Source organism: Rhinolophus ferrumequinum, chromosome 11 (genome assembly GCF_004115265.2).
Source record: "Rhinolophus ferrumequinum isolate MPI-CBG mRhiFer1 chromosome 11, mRhiFer1_v1.p, whole genome shotgun sequence".
NCBI lineage: Eukaryota > Metazoa > Chordata > Mammalia > Chiroptera > Rhinolophidae > Rhinolophus > Rhinolophus ferrumequinum.
The window spans coordinates 48,094,627-48,111,342 of record NC_046294.1 but is presented as its reverse complement, the minus strand read 5'-3'; the positions used below and the strand labels follow the sequence as shown (position 1 = coordinate 48,111,342).

The window sequence follows — 16,716 nt, the reverse complement described above, 5'->3', positions numbered from 1 at the left end:
AGCCCTGTCTGCTGCTCTGTCTGGGTGGGGCTCTATCACAGATTGGGGTTGGGTCCCATTTGGTTTCTACTCTCAGGGTGGGTGAGGAGGGGACGGTGGGGGTGAGCACTGCTGGTCATGGCCCAGGGCTGGCCTCTGGGGCCACATCCCAGGACTGAGGGCGGAGCTCCGCGGCCGGGGCTCTGGGCTCAGGGCCACGGGTGGGTGGGGTGCGCTGGGCTGGAGAGAGCCCAGGTGTCCAGGGAGGCACAGGAGACCACCCAGCTGGCTTGGGCTTTGGGACCGCTGGGAGCAGGGCTGAAGCCAGGCTGTTTCCTAAGGCTTTGCATCGTCTGGGATAAACCTTCCTCTGCAGATTGTTAGTGAATTTGCCCAGGGCCCCCCTCATTGTAGTGTGCTGGCCCTGTGCCTCAACAAAGAGAGTGAGCTGAGCTGGGCTGGGCTGGGGAGTCAGGGAGGCTTCCTGGAAGGGGAGGTACTAGAGCTGGGCCTTGGGAGCAGGGTGGAATTTGCACACATGGCCAGAGGTGGAGAATGGCTGGGGCAAATCCCTGGATGTGGCAGTGAGAGGCTGAGGGTGCTAACCCGGGGAGCCGGGGCTGGTGACTTAAATACAAGCTTGGATGCCCAACCCAGAAGGGAGTGGGGGGGCACCCTTGGATGACAAGCATGACCAGCCACTCTTTTCCCCCTTCCCAAAAGAGGTACCTCGGCTAGATTTGACGAAGCCCCTGGAAAAGCACTACTCAATTGTCCTACCAACTGTGAGCCATAGCGGCTTCCTCTACAAGACTGCGTCTGCCGGCAAGCTGCTGCAGGACCGCCGTGCCCGGGAAGGTGGGTGCTTGGGAAAGTGGCATCCTGTCATGGCAGCAGGGCCAGAGAAGCCAGGGCTGGCCAGGCTGGTGAACCCATGCAGGTGCCACGTGCACTCTGGCAGAGTCACCCTGGAGGGTTTCCTGGATGTGGTGTCTGGTACACAGTAGGTGCTTAATAAATGGGCTGATCAGGGTGGGAGTGGGGCACAGCACTGAAGAGCATGTCACTGCCGGTTTCCTTTAGACTAAAGAAGGCTTCATTGAGCATCTCCCGGGTTAGGGCCCTGCGCTGGGCATGTGGTATTTGGAGCCGGTGGACGCTGGGAAGCTTGAGGACTAAGCTCAAAGCTCTGTCTCTCTCTCATCCCAGCCTTTCATTTGCTCCCCATCTCGGAGTAAATCCACAGTCCTTCCCACATCCCACAAGGACTTCCACGTCGCCACCCCACCACATTACCTCTCTGACCCCTCTCCCCTCACTCACAATACGCCAGCCTCACTGGCCTCCTTGCTGTTTCTCAAACATGCATATTCACCAGGGCCTTCGCACTCACTGCGCCCTCTGCCCAAAATGCTTTTCCCCAAATACCTGCATGGTCAGTCCCTCACTGCACTCAGGTTCTCTGTTTAAATGTCACTCCTCGGAGACTTCATCCGCAACCATTTTAGCCAAAATAGCACGCCCTATTTACCCTGCTTTTACCCTACTTTCACATCATTTATCTGACAATCTATTTATGGGTCTGTCTATTGATTCTCTGTGCTCCACTGAAACATAAGCTACTCTGGGCCACCACTGTCGCCCCAGAACCTAGAACAGTGCCTAGTGCACAGTGGGCAACTGGCAAATGTCTGCAGGATGAAGAGTGACAGAGGCAGTGCTGGCTTTCCTGGAGGGAGCCCAGCCTGGGGGGTAAGCTCTGGGACACACCACCCTCAGAGTGCAATGTCACGTCCTCGTAGACAGGATGAGAGACAGTGTCTGCTGTGGGAACATTGTCGAGGCATTGCTCACTGCATCCCTCAGCGCCTCTGGATGGAGCGCTCCGACTCCCAGGGAGATTTCTTTGGCACTCTCTGCTGCGCATCACCTCACTGCTCCTGGGACTCTCCTGGTCTACCTCCCTCTCCCTGACGCCATTTATGTAACTGCCTGAGTCATCCTTTTTGCCCTGGGTGCCAGGAAGCCCTGAGCCAATGTGAAGCTCAATATTATGAACTACGCGAGTCTTCATCGCCTTGACATTCTGTTCTTTCTCCTTCTTTTCCTGGCCCAGATTCCCATTTCTGTTCCTTTATGGAATCTTGTCAATCTCCTTAGAGCTATGGTAGAAGAAGGCAGCGTATGGAGTAGTGGGCGCTGCTGGCAAAGGAGGGTGGGGCACAGGCGGGAGAGGGGCGCATGGAAGGCTTTCTGTGGCATTGGGCTAGTCTTGAAGGATGGGTGATGTGGGGAGAGAACAGGACGAGCAAAAGCACGGAGGTATGCCTAGGAGTGGTCAGAGAGGCGGGAAGAGGCACTCCCAGCAGAGCCTGGAATGCCAGGCAGAAAGGCACAGAGTTTGTCCTGAGGACAGGGGTGGGAGGGTCACGGAACGGTTTTGAGCAGAGGAGGAAGAGTCTGGTTTCGCTAGATCACTTTTGATCCACTTTTGAAAAAGTGAAGAGGGGTGAATAGTGAAGAGGCCACCGCAATGGTCCAGTGGGGAGGTGTGGGCCAGGCTGGGGGAAGCTTGTGAGTTAGAATGCAGAGGACACTGGTCAGATGGGAGTGGGGGCCCAGGGAGGATGTAGACCTGGTGTTCAGGTGAGGGTGGGTAACTCCCTCATGGTTTCCCTGCACAACTTCTCCCCAGAGTTCAGCCGACGCTGGTGTGTCCTTAGTGACGGGGTCCTGAGCTACTATGAGAACGAGCGAGCAGTGACCCCCAACGGGGAGATCCGGGCCAGCGAGATTGTGTGCCTGGCAGTGTCCCCTCCCAACACCCATGGGTGAGCACCCCTGGGCAGAATCACGTACTGTTATTGCTGTAAGGTCCACCCCCTCCCCCAATGGGAAGACAGGGAAACAGGTCCAGAGAGGGGCAGGACCTCCCCAGGGTCACACAGCAAACTGGGGCTGAATAGGGGCTGAGCCAGTCTCCTGAAGCCCCAGCCTTGGGCTTTCCCCCCAGCTCTTAGGGGGCCAGGTGAAGGGCATTCATGAGAACAATTAGGGGGGAGGTCAGAGAATGGCAGTGATGGGGGGGTGGGCTGGGGCTGGGCAGGGTGGGCCTGCATCCTGTCCTGTGTGTCTACAGCTTTGAGCACACCTTTGAGGTATACACGGAGGGAGAGCGACTCTACCTCTTTGGGCTGGAGAGTGCGGAACTGGCTCGTGAGTGGGTCAAGTGCATTGCTAAGGTGGGCCTGGGTGAGGGAGGGTGTGGGGGGAGTCCTACAGGGCGTGTGGTGGAACCTCCTGGTGGGTCCCATGTATCCCAGCTCCCCCAGGATGGAGGGCAGCTGACACAGGGCAGGCTCTCCGGCCAATGGCCTAATAATCTGCAGCCCTCTGGGAGCAAGTCAGGAGACCTGTTTTAACTATGTGGGAGAAGGTCGGTGGGCCTTACACTCCACGAGTGCCCAGTACATGTTTAATAATGAATGACATAGCCATCTTAGGAAGAACTGCTACTTCCAGGTGGAGTGAGCTCCTTGTCCTGGAGGAAGGAGGCAGGGAACCTGCAGAGGAGAGTTCTGCCCTGGGGACTAGAGCCAGGTGCCCTTTGGGGTCCCCTGTGCTGTGAGGGCCTATGATTCTTATTCACTGGTTCATTGACCAGTTGTTTGTGGGGCTCCTGATTGTCGGTTCTCAGAGCACTGGCGAACCAGATGAATTAGCCTTGGTCCTGGCTCTTCAGTAGCGCCTATGCTGGTGGGGGAGACATGTGGGGTCCAGACAGCAACAATAGTATAATCAATGCTACAGCAGAGGGCAAGAACGCTTTGGTGCCTTGGGGACACGGAGAACGGACATCCTTCTCTGGTATCTAGGAAGGTTTTCCAGAGAAGTGGGGCATGTTACCTAAGTTTGTTCACTGTGCTGAGTTCTTCCCTTGGGAAGAGAGAGGAGGCAGCTGGGTGGGCAGAGGGCATGTACCCACAAGCCAAGGACAGAGGTAGTGCTGTTGGCTGATACACTTTCTCACCTCCCCCACCAGGCATTTGTGCCTCCCCTGGCTGAGGATCTGCTAGCCCGGGATTTTGAGCGGCTTGGGCGCCTACCCTACAAAGCTGGCCTGAGCCTACAGAGGGCCCAAGAGGGCTGGCTGTCCCTTGCTGGCTCTGAGCTCCGTGCCATCTTCCCAGAAGGGCCTTCTGAAGAACCGTTGCAACTGCGGAAACTGCAGGAGCTTTGTGCGTGGACCCAGACATTGCCCCCCCCCCAACCTCCAGGCACCTTATCCTGGACTCCTAGGCCCCCAGTCCCTCCCTGGAAGCCTGAACACTACCCTGGCCTGGCCATAAGTAGTCAGCCTGCCCTCTCATGTTCTTTCCTGCCCTTGGGATGCATCTCAGCAACCCCTTGGGTTGGCGGGTGGGTCCCAGGGGTTTGTGTCCCCAGAGAACCTCAGGAGGGAGCAGGTTGGGGACCATGATCCAGGCCTGGGCCTCACTTCAACCGGCCCCTCCACAGCCATCCAAGGGGACGGCGAGAACCAGGTGCTAGTGCTGGTGGAGCGAAGGAGGTGAGCCCTGGCCTCCCCGAGGGGCTCTGAAAAGCCTGTGGCAGTCTGACAGGCCTGGGAGAGGTGGGGCAGGGGTGGGCCCCCAAATGACTCACTATCCCTGGCCCAGGACGCTGTATATCCAGGGAGAGCGGCGGCTGGACTTCGCTGGCTGGTTGGGGGCCATCCAGAAAGCAGCGACAAGCTTGGGGGACACGCTGGCGGAGCAGCAGCTGGGAGACTCGGACATCCCTGTGATTGTGTACCGCTGTGTGGACTACATCACGCAGTGCGGTGAGCCGCGCCCCGCGAGACAGGCCCCGCCCCGCGACACCTTTGCCTCCCGCCCCCAGGCCTATCCGGGCTAATTCTCCTCTGTCTTCCAAGCATCCCTCTGAAAGTAGCTGCCCCACTCCCTGACCAGAGCTTTCGGCCCCGCCCTCAGTTTTGCCCCGCCCCCTGCTCCGCCCTGCCCCCGGCTCAGCCCCACTGCTCTCCAGGCCTGACTTCTGAGGGCATCTACCGCAAGTGTGGGCAGACATCTAAGACCCAGAGGCTGCTGGAGAGCCTGAGGCAGGATGCACGCTCGGTGCGCCTCAAGGAGGGCGAGCAGCATGTGGACGACGTCTCCTCCGCGCTCAAACGCTTCCTGCGAGACCTGCCCGATGGGCTTTTCACTCGGGCCCAGCGCCTAACCTGGCTGGAGGCCTCAGGTGGGTGAGCCCTGCAGCCCGTGCCAAGCCTGAGATCCAGGCCAGTGCTGCTGGCTTGGCCATTCCTATCTCGGGATTCCAGTGCCTTCCCATTATGCACTTGGGCTAGGCGTTCCCCCGCAGACAGGCTCCAGTCTTCCCCCACTCCGGCTTCCCATTCCCATTGTCACCCTGCATAGCCAAGGTCTCCTGAGTGCCTGGTGGGATTTGACTTGAAGGGGTGCAGGGAGTACCCCTAGGATGAGTTGCAGAGTAGCCAGTGGTGGGATGGGGAGGTGGGTACAGGGGGAGTCCTGACTTGATCTTTCTCCCCCCACCCAGAGATTGAGGATGAGGAGGAGAAGGTCTCCAGGTACCGAGAGCTCCTGGCACGTCTGCCTCCAGTCAACCGGGCCACGGTGAAGGCCCTTATCAGCCACCTGTACTGGTGAGGAGCGATGTATGGCGGGGCTCTGAGGGGTGGGGTAGAGAAGATTCTCCTCCCAATCCTGCTGACTGCCCTCCCTTGGGAACCAGGTAGCCCTGGGAACTGAGTGTTGACTTATGTACCCTAATCTTGGACACTTTGTCTCCCAACTTGCTTCCTGCAGGTGGGAGAGTAGAGGAGGTTTCAGCTAGGGGCCAGGGTACCTTGGCCAGGTCTCCCACCTTTCCCTTAACTAGTGCTCTTCTCTGACCAGGGCCTTCCCTGGCCTTACTCGAGGGTCTAGTCATGGATCTGTCAGGAATTGGGAAGATGAGGCGGGGAGGTTCTGGGCCGGGCTCCTCGTGCAAAACCTTCCTCCTCCCCTGTCCAGCGTCCAGTGCTTCTCAGACACGAACCAGATGAACACGCACAACCTGGCGATCGTGTTTGGGCCCACGCTCTTCCAGACAGATGGGCAAGACTACAAGGCCGGCCGCGTGGTGGAAGACCTCATCAGCCATTACGTGGTGGTGTTTAGTGTGCGTCTGTAGCCCGTGGGCGGTGGAGGGCAGGGCGGAGCCTCCCAGGCAGCAGTGACCGTCTGTTCCTGTCCCTTCCCTGGTTTCCAGGTGGATGAGGAGGAGCTGAGGAAGCAGCGAGAGGAGATCACTGCCATTGTCAAGATGCGTGTGGCTGGCACTGCCAGCGGGACCCAGGTGAAGGACAGGGCCTAGGGTGGGGCGCTCAGGCCAGCCAGCTGCCCCTACTCTCTAGGCCTCCAGCTGAGCCCTGTCTCCTTACACAGCATGCCGGTGACTTCATCTGCACAGTGTACCTAGAGGAGAAGAAGGCGGAAACCGAGCAGCATATTAAGGTGGGGGCTGGGGACCTAGAAGCCAAAGGGCTCAGGTGGCTGGGGGAGCAGGGCTTCCATCCTGGTTTCGCACCTGCATCTGGCTGGTGCTGGGTCTCTCTTCCCTGCCTCCCCACCCAGCCCATTAGAACCACTCAGAGACATCCCCCTGCCTCCCAGAACTCCAGAGGGCCCTGAGAGGGGTGGGCTCAGCCACTGGCTCACACAACAAGGTTGTGGCAGAGCAGGGGCGGGGGATAGGTAGGTTGATGTCCTCTCCTTGGTCATCACAGATCCCAGCATCCATGACAGCTGAGGAGCTCACGCTGGAGATCCTGGATCGCAGGAATGTGAGCATCAGGGAGAAGGACTATTGGACCTGCTTCGAGGTCAATGAGAGGGAGGAGACAGGTGGGTGACCACCGGGTTTGGTGCAGGATGTGGTGCCAGCCTGTCCTTTTCTAGGCTGCAGCCCCAGTCTGCCCTCCCCTACCCCAAAGTGTGGGGAAGTGGTGGTGAGGGGGTTTTGAACGACAGATGTCGCTATCACACTATGATCTCAGTAGTGGTGATAACAGTGTGCTGGTGGGGCTTGAGGTCACAGCTGTAATGTGGCTGGCAGGAGGGACAGCGAAGAGAGGGGTAGATGGGGTCAGCTATGACGGTGCTTTCTCAGGTGTCAGTGAGAATGGTGTTGCTTTCAGAGGTGATAATGCTGAATTTGATAATGGGATTGCGGCTGACCCAGTTGGTGGTGAAGGGGGTGGTGGGTGGTGGTGACCATGCAAGAAGGGTGGGGTGGTGGTGCTGGTGGTGGTGCTGGTGCTGGTGTAGGTAAGGATGGTTGTGATGATGATGTGAAGGGACCATGGTGGTGAAGGGGGATGATAAAGGCATTTTGAGGTGAAGGACAGCCTTGATGGCAGTGGAGGGTGAGGGTGTCTCTGTTCATTTGTTCTGTCATTTGTCAAGTGCCAGGCACTCAGTTGGGGAGCCAGACGCACAGTCCCTACCCTTGTGGGGGTCAGTCTGGTATGGAATAGGGCCATTAATCCTGTGATCACACCAGTAAACATGCAACTACAGCTGTATGAGCTGTATCGACTGCTGTGCAGGAAAGGGCTGCCACACCACCAGAACTTATAACAGGGTCTCTGTCTTTGGGGTCCTTGAGCGAGGAGGTGAAGGAAGAGTAGAGGTTACATGGTAAAGAGGGGAGGAAGTGCCTCCAGGTGATGGGAACAGCACGTGCAAAGGCCCTGTGGTGGCCAGAGACAGTGTACTTTCAAGGAACTGGAGATTAAGTCAGTGAGGGGTTTGTGGTACCACGTGTGCTGGGAGAGAGAGAGGCAGAAGCAGCTGCTTGGGGCCTGGGGCCTGATAACAGTGCAAGGCCAGTGCAGGCTTAGTGACTGGGAATTTGAAAAGACGGCTCCTTGCTGCTGGGTGGACAGAGGTGGGGGAGAGGGGATTGAGAGTACACGCAGGGGACCACGTTGAAGGTCACGGTATTAGTCCGAGAAGATGGTAACATGGCCAGGGAGGTAGTAATGGAGATAGACAGAAGCCGAGATTCAACCTGTGGAGGGAGGCTGAGACGGGGGAGGGCTGGTTTTTGGCCAGGGTGGCCTGGTGGGTGGGGCTCTGTTCCCTCCTGAGGACACGGAAGCTCACCAACCTGTTTTGGGATATGTCAGGTTGGAACAGCTTTTGTTTCAGCAGGATGTGTGAAGCCTGAAGCTCGGGTGTGGGAAGGTGGTCATGGGGTGATGTGTGGTGGCACAGGAGGTGGTGGCAGTGGGTGGTGCTGGTGCATGTGTGGGGGATCTGTGTCCACATGGCCCTGGTAACAGTGGGTGTGACCTCTCCCCAGAGCGCCCCCTGCACTTTGCAGAGAAGGTGCTGCCCATCCTGCACGGGCTGGGCACAGATAGCTACCTGGTGGTGAAGAAGCACCAGTCCATGGAGGCCATGCTGCTGTACCTGGGTAGGTGGTGGACCTGGGTGGGTGGTGACCTGGGTGGGGAGTGTGCCCAGGTGGGTGGTGTGCCCAGGTGGGTGGTGTACCTGGGTGGGTGGTGTACCTGGGGAGGTGGTACCTTCAGGGCCAGGCTGGCTGGTGGGTCCCTCTATCCAGAGCCAGGGTGGGACCTGGTGGTACCAGGCAAGAGCAACTCAGGCAGTGAGTGCCAGGTGAGCGGGCCTCTTAGAAGGCTGGGGCAGGCTGGGGCACTTTCCTTCATCTTGGGTTCTACCCTGGACGTCTGGGTCCGTGGGTAGGGAGGTTGGTGCAGCCCGTACCCACTCCATTCCTCCCCCAGCCAGCCATGTGGGCGACACCAAGCACGGCATGATGAAGTTCCGTGAGGACCGTAGCCTCCTGGGCCTGGGCCTACCCTCCGGTGGCTTCCACGATCGCTACTTCATCCTCAATAGCAGCTGCCTGCGGCTCTACAAGGAGATCCGGGTAAGCGGCCCTGCTGGGTCCTGCCAGCAATGGGCGCCTGCACCTGCGCGTGCGCAGACACCCCTGCACAGACATTCCTCTGGGTTTGCCAGTGAGCGCATCCCCATCATGCGGTCTTGGGCCAGCTCCACAGTGGGGAGAGCTGCAGGTTCTCGGAGACCCACCTGCTGTGGCCCTGGGGGGCTACTCTGCTGTGTCCTGTAGTCCTACTGGACCCTGGTACCTGGATGTCATCACATCAAGTACGTACTTTCTCACCTGTGCCTGTGCCTTTTCACGGCACTCACAAGAACTTGCTACGTGGTGACAGCCCCAGGTTGTGACCCACGCATGTCTTGTCATTTCCCAGGTCATACCTCCTCTCAGTCCACTCCATGCCCACTCTGTCCACATCCTGGCAACCTTTCCTCCAACCAGTATCTTTTGTACATACATACAACATCCCACCACACCCCACAACACATGTCCCGGCTCTGGACCTGGGCTCCTTCTTTCGTAACCCTGATCCTCTATCAAACAGAGCCAGAGGCCATGGAGCGGGGTCCCTGAGACCGTGAGTAGCTGTGGGTCAACTGCCAGCTGCCTTACACCACCTGGGGGCCAAGTGAGCCTGGTGGGAGCACGGGGACACAGCCAGAGCTCCTGGCCATCTCCAGGCATGGTTTCCTGCCCCCTTACTGATCAGCACTGGCTGCACCCTGGGGCTTGTGGCCTAGGCTCCTGCCCTTTACCCCCAAACCTGTCCCAGGGTCCTTTCCCCAAGGGAGGGCTCTCCACCCGTGCGATGCTCTAGAATTTTACAAAGGACTTGGTGTAGAAGCTGTGGAGCTAGTAATGGAGGTCTCTAGGTTTGAATTAGAGTTCTGATCCTCGTCTGCTGTCACCTCTGAAGCCACCCTCTTCCCAACCCTGCAGAGGGTTCCGGAGCTATCAGAATGTCCTGCTACTGGCCTGATCCTGATATACCGCGGTGGGGTTACAGAGGCTTGTGGCACATTCCTAACCTGGGGCAGGAGTTTCCTCTCTACCTCCGTGGCCAGTTGCCAGCCTTTGTTTGCACACCCCTGGGAGAGGGGAGCTCATCCACTACTTCCTCAGGGCTGCCTTCACCCTAGAGCAGTACTTTTGTCTGGGAGAAGGCCCTCCCGCAGCTTCAGCTTAGAATCTGCCTCTTGTGACGCCCCTGTGGGTCCCAGCTGTGCCTTGGGGGCCCCAGAGCATAGATGCCCTGCAGAGACAGGCACTAGAAACGTGGTCCCAAGCCCAGGGGACTAGCTCCCGCAGCCACCCCACCAGTGTCTCCAACCCTTTCTGCCCCTTCATCTCCTGAGAACATCTGGACAGGCCTGGCTGCCAGGGAGGGAACAGAGCAGATAGAGCAGGACTCTCGCCTCCCTTTATTTGTACATTATACCTCTTCTACCGTGTTTCCCTGAAAATAAGACCTAGCCGGACCATCAGCTCTAATGCATCCTTTGGAGCAAAAATGAATATAAGACCCGGTATTATATTACATTATATTATATTGTATTGTATTGTACAAGACCCGGCCTTATAGTAAAATAAGACCGTGTCTTATATTAATTTTTGCTCCAAAAGACGCCATTAGAGCTGATGGTCCGGCTAGGTCTTATTTTCGGGGAAACGCGGTAATACAGCCTGAGCTCCTGCTGACTCTTGTGGGGTGTGCCTCCTCTTTCTATGATCGCATCCTTACTTTTGGGCGTCTCCACCCCTCCAGTCAGCGCCCTTGGTTCTGGGTGTTATTTCCCTGGCCCCCTCCCTCTAGGGGCACTTAGCCCCTTGGAGCAGAGGGGAGGGAGGATGGATGGCTGAGGCACCTGGAAAAGCAGTGGCTGATCCCTTGGCATGGAAGGGAGAGGGCGGGAGAGCTAGAAAAAGGAAATCGATGTAATGTTTGTCAATCCAGTCCTTGGTGAATTGCCCGTTCCATACTGGGACTCATAATCTTACTATTGTCCCAGGAGGAGGGAGTCTTATCCTCATTTCACAGGTGAGAAAGCGAGCTTTGAGTGACTTGCCTCAGGCCATTTCTAGGTGGTAGGCTAGGATTCAAACCCAGATTTGTCAGCATTAGAGCTCGAGATTTTTATTCCTTGAAGTATAGGAATCAAGGACTCCTCAGTGCAGGGGTAAGGGGTGCTCTCCACAGTGGCAGCTGGCACCTCTGTCTGACAGAAGCTCCAGGAAGGTGTATTTTGGCTACCAAGGTGTTGGTAATTCTGGTATTTGCTGGTTTATGGAGGAACAGGACAGAATATTTGAAATTGGGACAGTCCCTGGCATTCAGGGTATATGAACAGCCAAGTTTCGTCCTGGGGGGTCTCCCATTGTTAAAAACCTTGAGGCACCTGGGAAAAGCACATTCTAGAAAGATCTTGGTTCCAGCACAGGCCTTTGAGCATCAAGGGGTAAACTTCCTTCTCTGCCAGTGACCTCATCCCTCCAGAGATGCTGGAAACATGAGCTGTTTGATTAGAAGTGAAGTCCTTGAGGACCAGAGACTACATTGACTGACGCTCCCTTTGCCTCCCTCAAATCCCCCTCAACCTTCCTGTCTCAGCCAGGCTCATGTCACGTACATGCCACGCACACCGGAGCTCAGGGAAGCAGAGGCTGAGGATTGTTTTTCTCAGATTCCCAGGGAGCCACAGCCTGGGTTGAATTCCACGATTTCCGCAATTCTCTCCACGCCCTGACTAGAACCATCATTCCTGTCACACCCACGGGCCTATTCCTTTCACTCTTGATTGACATTGCTCCTTGCTTCTAGTTCTCTTGCACGCACAGGACCAATTGTCATGCCCAGAGCGCGGCTGCAGCCTCATTTCTTTTACAGCCTCGTCTCTCTTTCCTCACTACCTGGTTTCTTTCCACCTGCAGTCTGATTTCGTTAATTCTCTTAGCCTTACTTCTTCCCTGCTTGCATTTAGGTTTCTTTCTTGTTGTTTTCTTCCCACATCTGTTTCTCCCATATCCACAGCCTAATTTCCCTTCCCATTGCCCAGTTTCCTCCCTGCCTACAGCTTGGATCATCCTGTGCCTGCAGCCTAGTTTGTCCCAGGCCCTCTTGGGCACGTGACCATTGTCAAGTCTGGTGCTATGTGTAGGAGACATAGGACTCCTCCATCAGGGTCTTGGGCGTTAGGGGGTTAGGGGTGAAGGCAGGGAGCAGGGTGCCTAGTAAGCCTCTCTTAAGCCACCCCCCTGTGACAGCACTGAAGTCGCCATGTTTCCTTAAGCAGCCCATCCTTTTGCCACCTCACAGGGAGTCCGCCAGTTCTCAAAACTCTCCACCTTCCCTGGCCATCCCCTAATTCCCTCTTTTTGTTCTTGCTGAGGAGCCATGCCTGGGGTTGCCTGGGAGCAATGGTGGGGAATAGGGTGGAGATGGCTCAATTTTTGACCCCCAGTTTTGGTTGTAAGTGAGTCCCCCTCCTGCCATCCACCCTGGTGCCCCTGCTGGCTCCAGAGGTGCCTGGTGGGGGCAGGGCTTTGAGCAAGTGGCTCCCAGAACAGGAGGGAGGATCAGTATCTTGACCTCCAACTAACCTCTTCCTTGGGGGTCATTGCTCCTATCCCCCTGCCTGTGAGCCAGCCTGCTGCTCCCAAGCCCAGACCCATATGCAGAGGTGGGCGCCAGAGGGAAGCATGATCTGGCACCCTCCCCAGTACATTGGTCTCTCGCTTCCCGACCTAGACCATTGGGAAGTTCTTCCTTTGGTCTGTCGAACAACTGTTCTGCTTCAGCTTGAGTCATTAGCCTTCCCCTCGTGGAGCCAAAGTGCTAGTAACTGCGGACCCCACAGCCTTCTGTTCACACGGTCAACCCTGGAGCCTCTGTGGGGCAGGTTGGGGTGAGGGACAAGAAACCTGGGACAAACAGACACAAGCAGCCAGCTAAGGCTCTCCGATAGCACGCCTTGTTCAGTTTGGTGCCAGAGGGTGGTGTGCAGACTTCTCCCCCCACAGACGATCTGGTTCGGCCGATGCTACAAGTCATTGTCCAATTTCCAGGGAGGGACTGGGACTCGCTGCTCAGCATGTCCCCCTGGGACGGCTGCCTCGGGGACTGAGGGTTGACTGTCTGATGCTGCTACAGGACGAGAGGCCTGGGGGAGCTGGATTATGAACAGGGAGGGCTTTGCCAGAAAGGCTTCCTGGAGGAGGTTCCCTGTGCTGGGGTGCAAAGGCGGCTGGGTGAGGGAGGGGGGAGGTACCCATTCAGGAGAAGTGCCCCAAGGCCCACTCGGACTGACTAAAGTGCCTTTCCCTCCACACTCCCCCACCCCAGAGTCACCGGCCCGAGAAGGAGTGGCCTGTCAAGAGCCTCAAAGTCTACCTGGGAGTGAAGAAGAAACTCCGGCCACCCACCTGGTGAGCTAGACCTAAGGAGAGAAGTCTGCCGCTGGGGCCTCTGGGAGCTCAGAACAAATGGGAGAGGCACAGCTCGGGGCTTTGAACGTGGTGGTTCAGTGGTTCTGAGGTGTGATCTCCCAGACCAGCAGCCTCAGCGTCATCTGGAAACACGTTAGAAACCCAGCTTCTCAAGTGCTGAGTTGTGGGGCCTGGGGGTGGAGCCAGCAGTCTGTGCTGTAACACGTGTCCAGGGAACTCGGATGCTTACTCATGTTTGAGAACCACTGGCCTGGATTGAAACCCTGTCTCTGACTATCTCTGGGACCTTTCTGTGCCTCACTTCCCACATTTGTAGAATGGGGAAAGTCATGGTACAGCTGTTTCAAAGCGTGGTTGTGTGTTTTAAAAAGTTGAAAAGTGATGCATAGCCATTATTATTGTTACTAATTACAGCCACCAGTCTTGGTTTTCTAACTTTCTCCTCATCCACTGGCTGTGCCTGGTTGTCTCTGAGGGACTAGGGCAGGCGCAGGGTGGGGTGGGGTTGGAGGTGAGGGAGACAAGGCCCTGGGAGGCTGCGAGGAAGGTAGGGGCTGTGAGAGAAAGAGGCTGGGGTCAAGAGAATGCTTCCCTTGCTAGAAGGGCCTGAGCTCTGCCCCCACACTCTGGCCCATGCTTCTGGGCTCTGTCCTGGGGACCTGCGCTGTGAGGCCTCTGGGGGCTAAAAGTGACCCCACTCACCCCTCTTCTGCAGCTGGGGCTTCACTGTGGTGCACGAGACAGAGAAACATGAGAAGCAGCAGTGGTGAGCAAGGGCCCCGTCCTGGGACCCCAGGCCAAGGGAAGATGGTAGCCTGTCCGCCTTGATCGGTCCCCCTCACTGTCCAGATGTGTGCCCTAGGACCCTGGGCTGGGGAGCTTGGGCAGTGTGTCCTCCACCCAGCCAGGCCATTGGCAGCGTCCAGAACTGTACCCCACCCTGCAGGTACCTCTGCTGTGAGACACAGATGGAGCTCCGGGAGTGGTTCGCTACCTTCCTCTTTGTGCAGGTATCACGTGCAGGGTGCAGGGGTCGGGTGTGGGCTGGGGTCCCAAGGAGGCATCCATTGTGGTGAATGGGACATTTGCTTCTTCACTATTCAGGCCACCAATTGCTTCAAGGGGACTGAATTTCTATTAATTCAGTTTGTTTGTTCCTTCACTCGTTGAACCCTTCCTAGTGTCCACTCTGGTCCAGCCCAGCGCCAGGCATGCTAGAGACAGAGAGTGCAGTGAAGGCAGCAGGGAGAGGGTGTCATGGGAGCTGAGTCTTTGGGGATGAGGAAATGTTCATCAAGCGAAGGTGGGGTGGGGGGTTGGCGTCTAGGCAGAGGGAACCGTGTGTACAAAGGCATGGCAAGTCAACTACAGATTGTCTGATGGGGTGGGTGTAAAGGGAGAAGCCAGGAGTGCCAGAAGCTGGCACTGGAAAGGAAGTCGGGAGCAAAATCTCAACGAACATTGAAGGCCATGCCAAAGAAGCTGAACTTGACTTAGTCCGTAGTTTTAAGGGAGAGTGTTAAGCAAGAAAGATGGGGTGTGCAGGTTTGAGTTTGAGAGGGTCATTCTGGGTGCAGCATGGACAGCAAGGGGAGAATGGACTGCAGGCTGAGCCTCGAGGTGAGGGGCCGGGGAGGTGGCTGCTGCAGGGAGCCAGGCAGGAACAGGCTGGGGAAGGCTTCGAGCAGGGCCAGAGAGATGGATTTGACTTAACAAAGAGATTTCTAAGTGAGCGCTCAGAATTGTTTAGGAACTATACCAGGGCCCAAGGCTGAGTTCTTTAGGGTGAAGTCTGAAGTTTTCTTGGTTCCTGGTGAAAGGAAGCAGACATGTTCCTCTAGAATTGTTTTCTTGGTTCTGCATTCCTGGAGCGGTTTGTTTGTGGACCCAGAGATGAGAGTTGTTGAGTAACATAATTGAGTTTTGCCAGGAATACAGTCATGTTCTACTAACAGCTGCTTCTCATATCGGCTGGGATCAAAGCTGAGGGTGTCACCTCAGATCGCAGCTGGAGGCATTTCTGGGAAGGGTGGGTGGATCCAGAACTGAGTGTCTGGGCTAGCTGCAGCTGAGCCCAGGCCCCAGCACCCGTCCTCTGCCCTACTCCCCAGCACGATGGCCTGGTGTGGCCCTCAGAGCCCTCACGTGTGTCCCGGGCGGTGCCTGAGGTCCGGCTTGGCAGTGTATCGCTGATCCCCCTGCGAGGCAACGAGAACGAAATGCGCCGGAGTGTGGCCGCCTTTGCTGCGGACCCCCTTTCTGTGAGTGGCTCTCCGTCACCGTGGGCAGGGGGCTGGGATCTTGGCTAGAGCCCGCCTTCCACCTGACTCACCTCTCTGCTTCTCCTCTGTAAGTGCCCTCAGACTCCATCCCTCCATCCTCGGTAGGAGTCCCGGCAGGCCCCTTTGGTTCACATGGTTCATGGGAGCCCCCTCTCCGCCTGGCCCCTGGCCCCTGTGAGCCTTCACAAAGTGCTTATGGAATGTGGGCTTCTGTGCCTTCCCACAGCTGCTCCGAAACGTGTGAGCACAGGAGCCAGCCCCTGGCTCTTGGGACTCTGCCGCCTTGAAGTCTTCCTGTTCAGACACCCTCATGCCCTGCGTGCCTGCTGTGAGCCCGCAGGGGGCGCATGAGGAAGCCACACCTCCACGTCCTGACTGCTGCATGGAGTTCCTTGGCCTGGGGGTGGGGGCAGCAGGGGCAGCCTGAGGAGGAACCCCTCACCTGCTTTGTCCAGGTGCTCAGCTCTCCTGGCCTGCTCCCTCCCAGGGCCGCCCACCCTGACTTTGAGGGTTTGGAGAGATGGGCATCAATCAGGAACTGGAGAAACACCATCCTTTCAGAGGCTCGAGGCCTTGGGGCCCCCGCTGGAAGGGAGCCCACCCCCTTGCCACAAACTCCAGGACAGCAAAAAGGGGGATATTCTAAAGGAACACTCAGCTGGGATGGGGAGGGAGCTCTTGAGTAAGTTTCTACAGGGCCCAGAGCTGGACTTGGGGGACTTCAGCCCCACTTTGGTCTGGGCTGAATGGGAGGGCCCAAGCTGCCTGGTGCCCCTTCCCCACTTTGGGGACCTTTTGATAATATAAATATATCTGTATATTTTATCCTGTGGTGCTGAGGCCTGTAATTGGTTGGGGGTTTCCGGTGTCCCCATGTAGTAGGAGACAGAAGTTCACGAGGCCCAAAGGTGAGTGCTAGTGCCCTGAAGCCAGGGACCTGGGCTCCGGGCCCCGAGCTGTTCAGCCACTGTCCCCTGCCACAGGCAGAGCCCCAGCCGGGCTCCACGCCATTCCCACTGTCCTGGTGTGCACGGGGTGGGGAATGCGG

At 57.2% G+C, this 16,716-nt stretch overlaps 1 protein-coding gene across 5 annotated transcripts in view; it reads left to right on the top strand.

Moving 5' to 3' along the window:
* ARAP1 (ArfGAP with RhoGAP domain, ankyrin repeat and PH domain 1) overlaps positions 1–16,493 on the top strand; it is a 60,531-nt gene extending 44,038 nt beyond the window's left edge. For 4 of the 5 annotated variants that reach the window (XM_033119996.1, XM_033119998.1, XM_033120000.1 and 1 more), the window contains 20 exons: positions 703–837; positions 2,675–2,810; positions 3,119–3,221; positions 4,022–4,217; positions 4,498–4,549; positions 4,659–4,822; positions 5,029–5,241; positions 5,563–5,668; positions 6,039–6,186; positions 6,277–6,363; positions 6,453–6,521; positions 6,794–6,911; positions 8,374–8,487; positions 8,822–8,967; positions 9,488–9,520; positions 13,283–13,365; positions 14,102–14,152; positions 14,333–14,396; positions 15,498–15,647; positions 15,895–16,493. In XM_033119996.1, the coding sequence (XP_032975887.1) occupies positions 703–837; positions 2,675–2,810; positions 3,119–3,221; positions 4,022–4,217; positions 4,498–4,549; positions 4,659–4,822; positions 5,029–5,241; positions 5,563–5,668; positions 6,039–6,186; positions 6,277–6,363; positions 6,453–6,521; positions 6,794–6,911; positions 8,374–8,487; positions 8,822–8,967; positions 9,488–9,520; positions 13,283–13,365; positions 14,102–14,152; positions 14,333–14,396; positions 15,498–15,647; positions 15,895–15,912 (2,186 nt within the window). In that variant the 3' untranslated portion in view covers positions 15,913–16,493. The remainder of the gene's footprint in view (positions 1–702; positions 838–2,674; positions 2,811–3,118; positions 3,222–4,021; positions 4,218–4,497; positions 4,550–4,658; positions 4,823–5,028; positions 5,242–5,562; positions 5,669–6,038; positions 6,187–6,276; positions 6,364–6,452; positions 6,522–6,793; positions 6,912–8,373; positions 8,488–8,821; positions 8,968–9,487; positions 9,521–13,282; positions 13,366–14,101; positions 14,153–14,332; positions 14,397–15,497; positions 15,648–15,894) is intronic. The other variant, XM_033119997.1, reaches the window with a different exon arrangement.
* Positions 16,494–16,716: the final 223 nt, after the last annotated feature.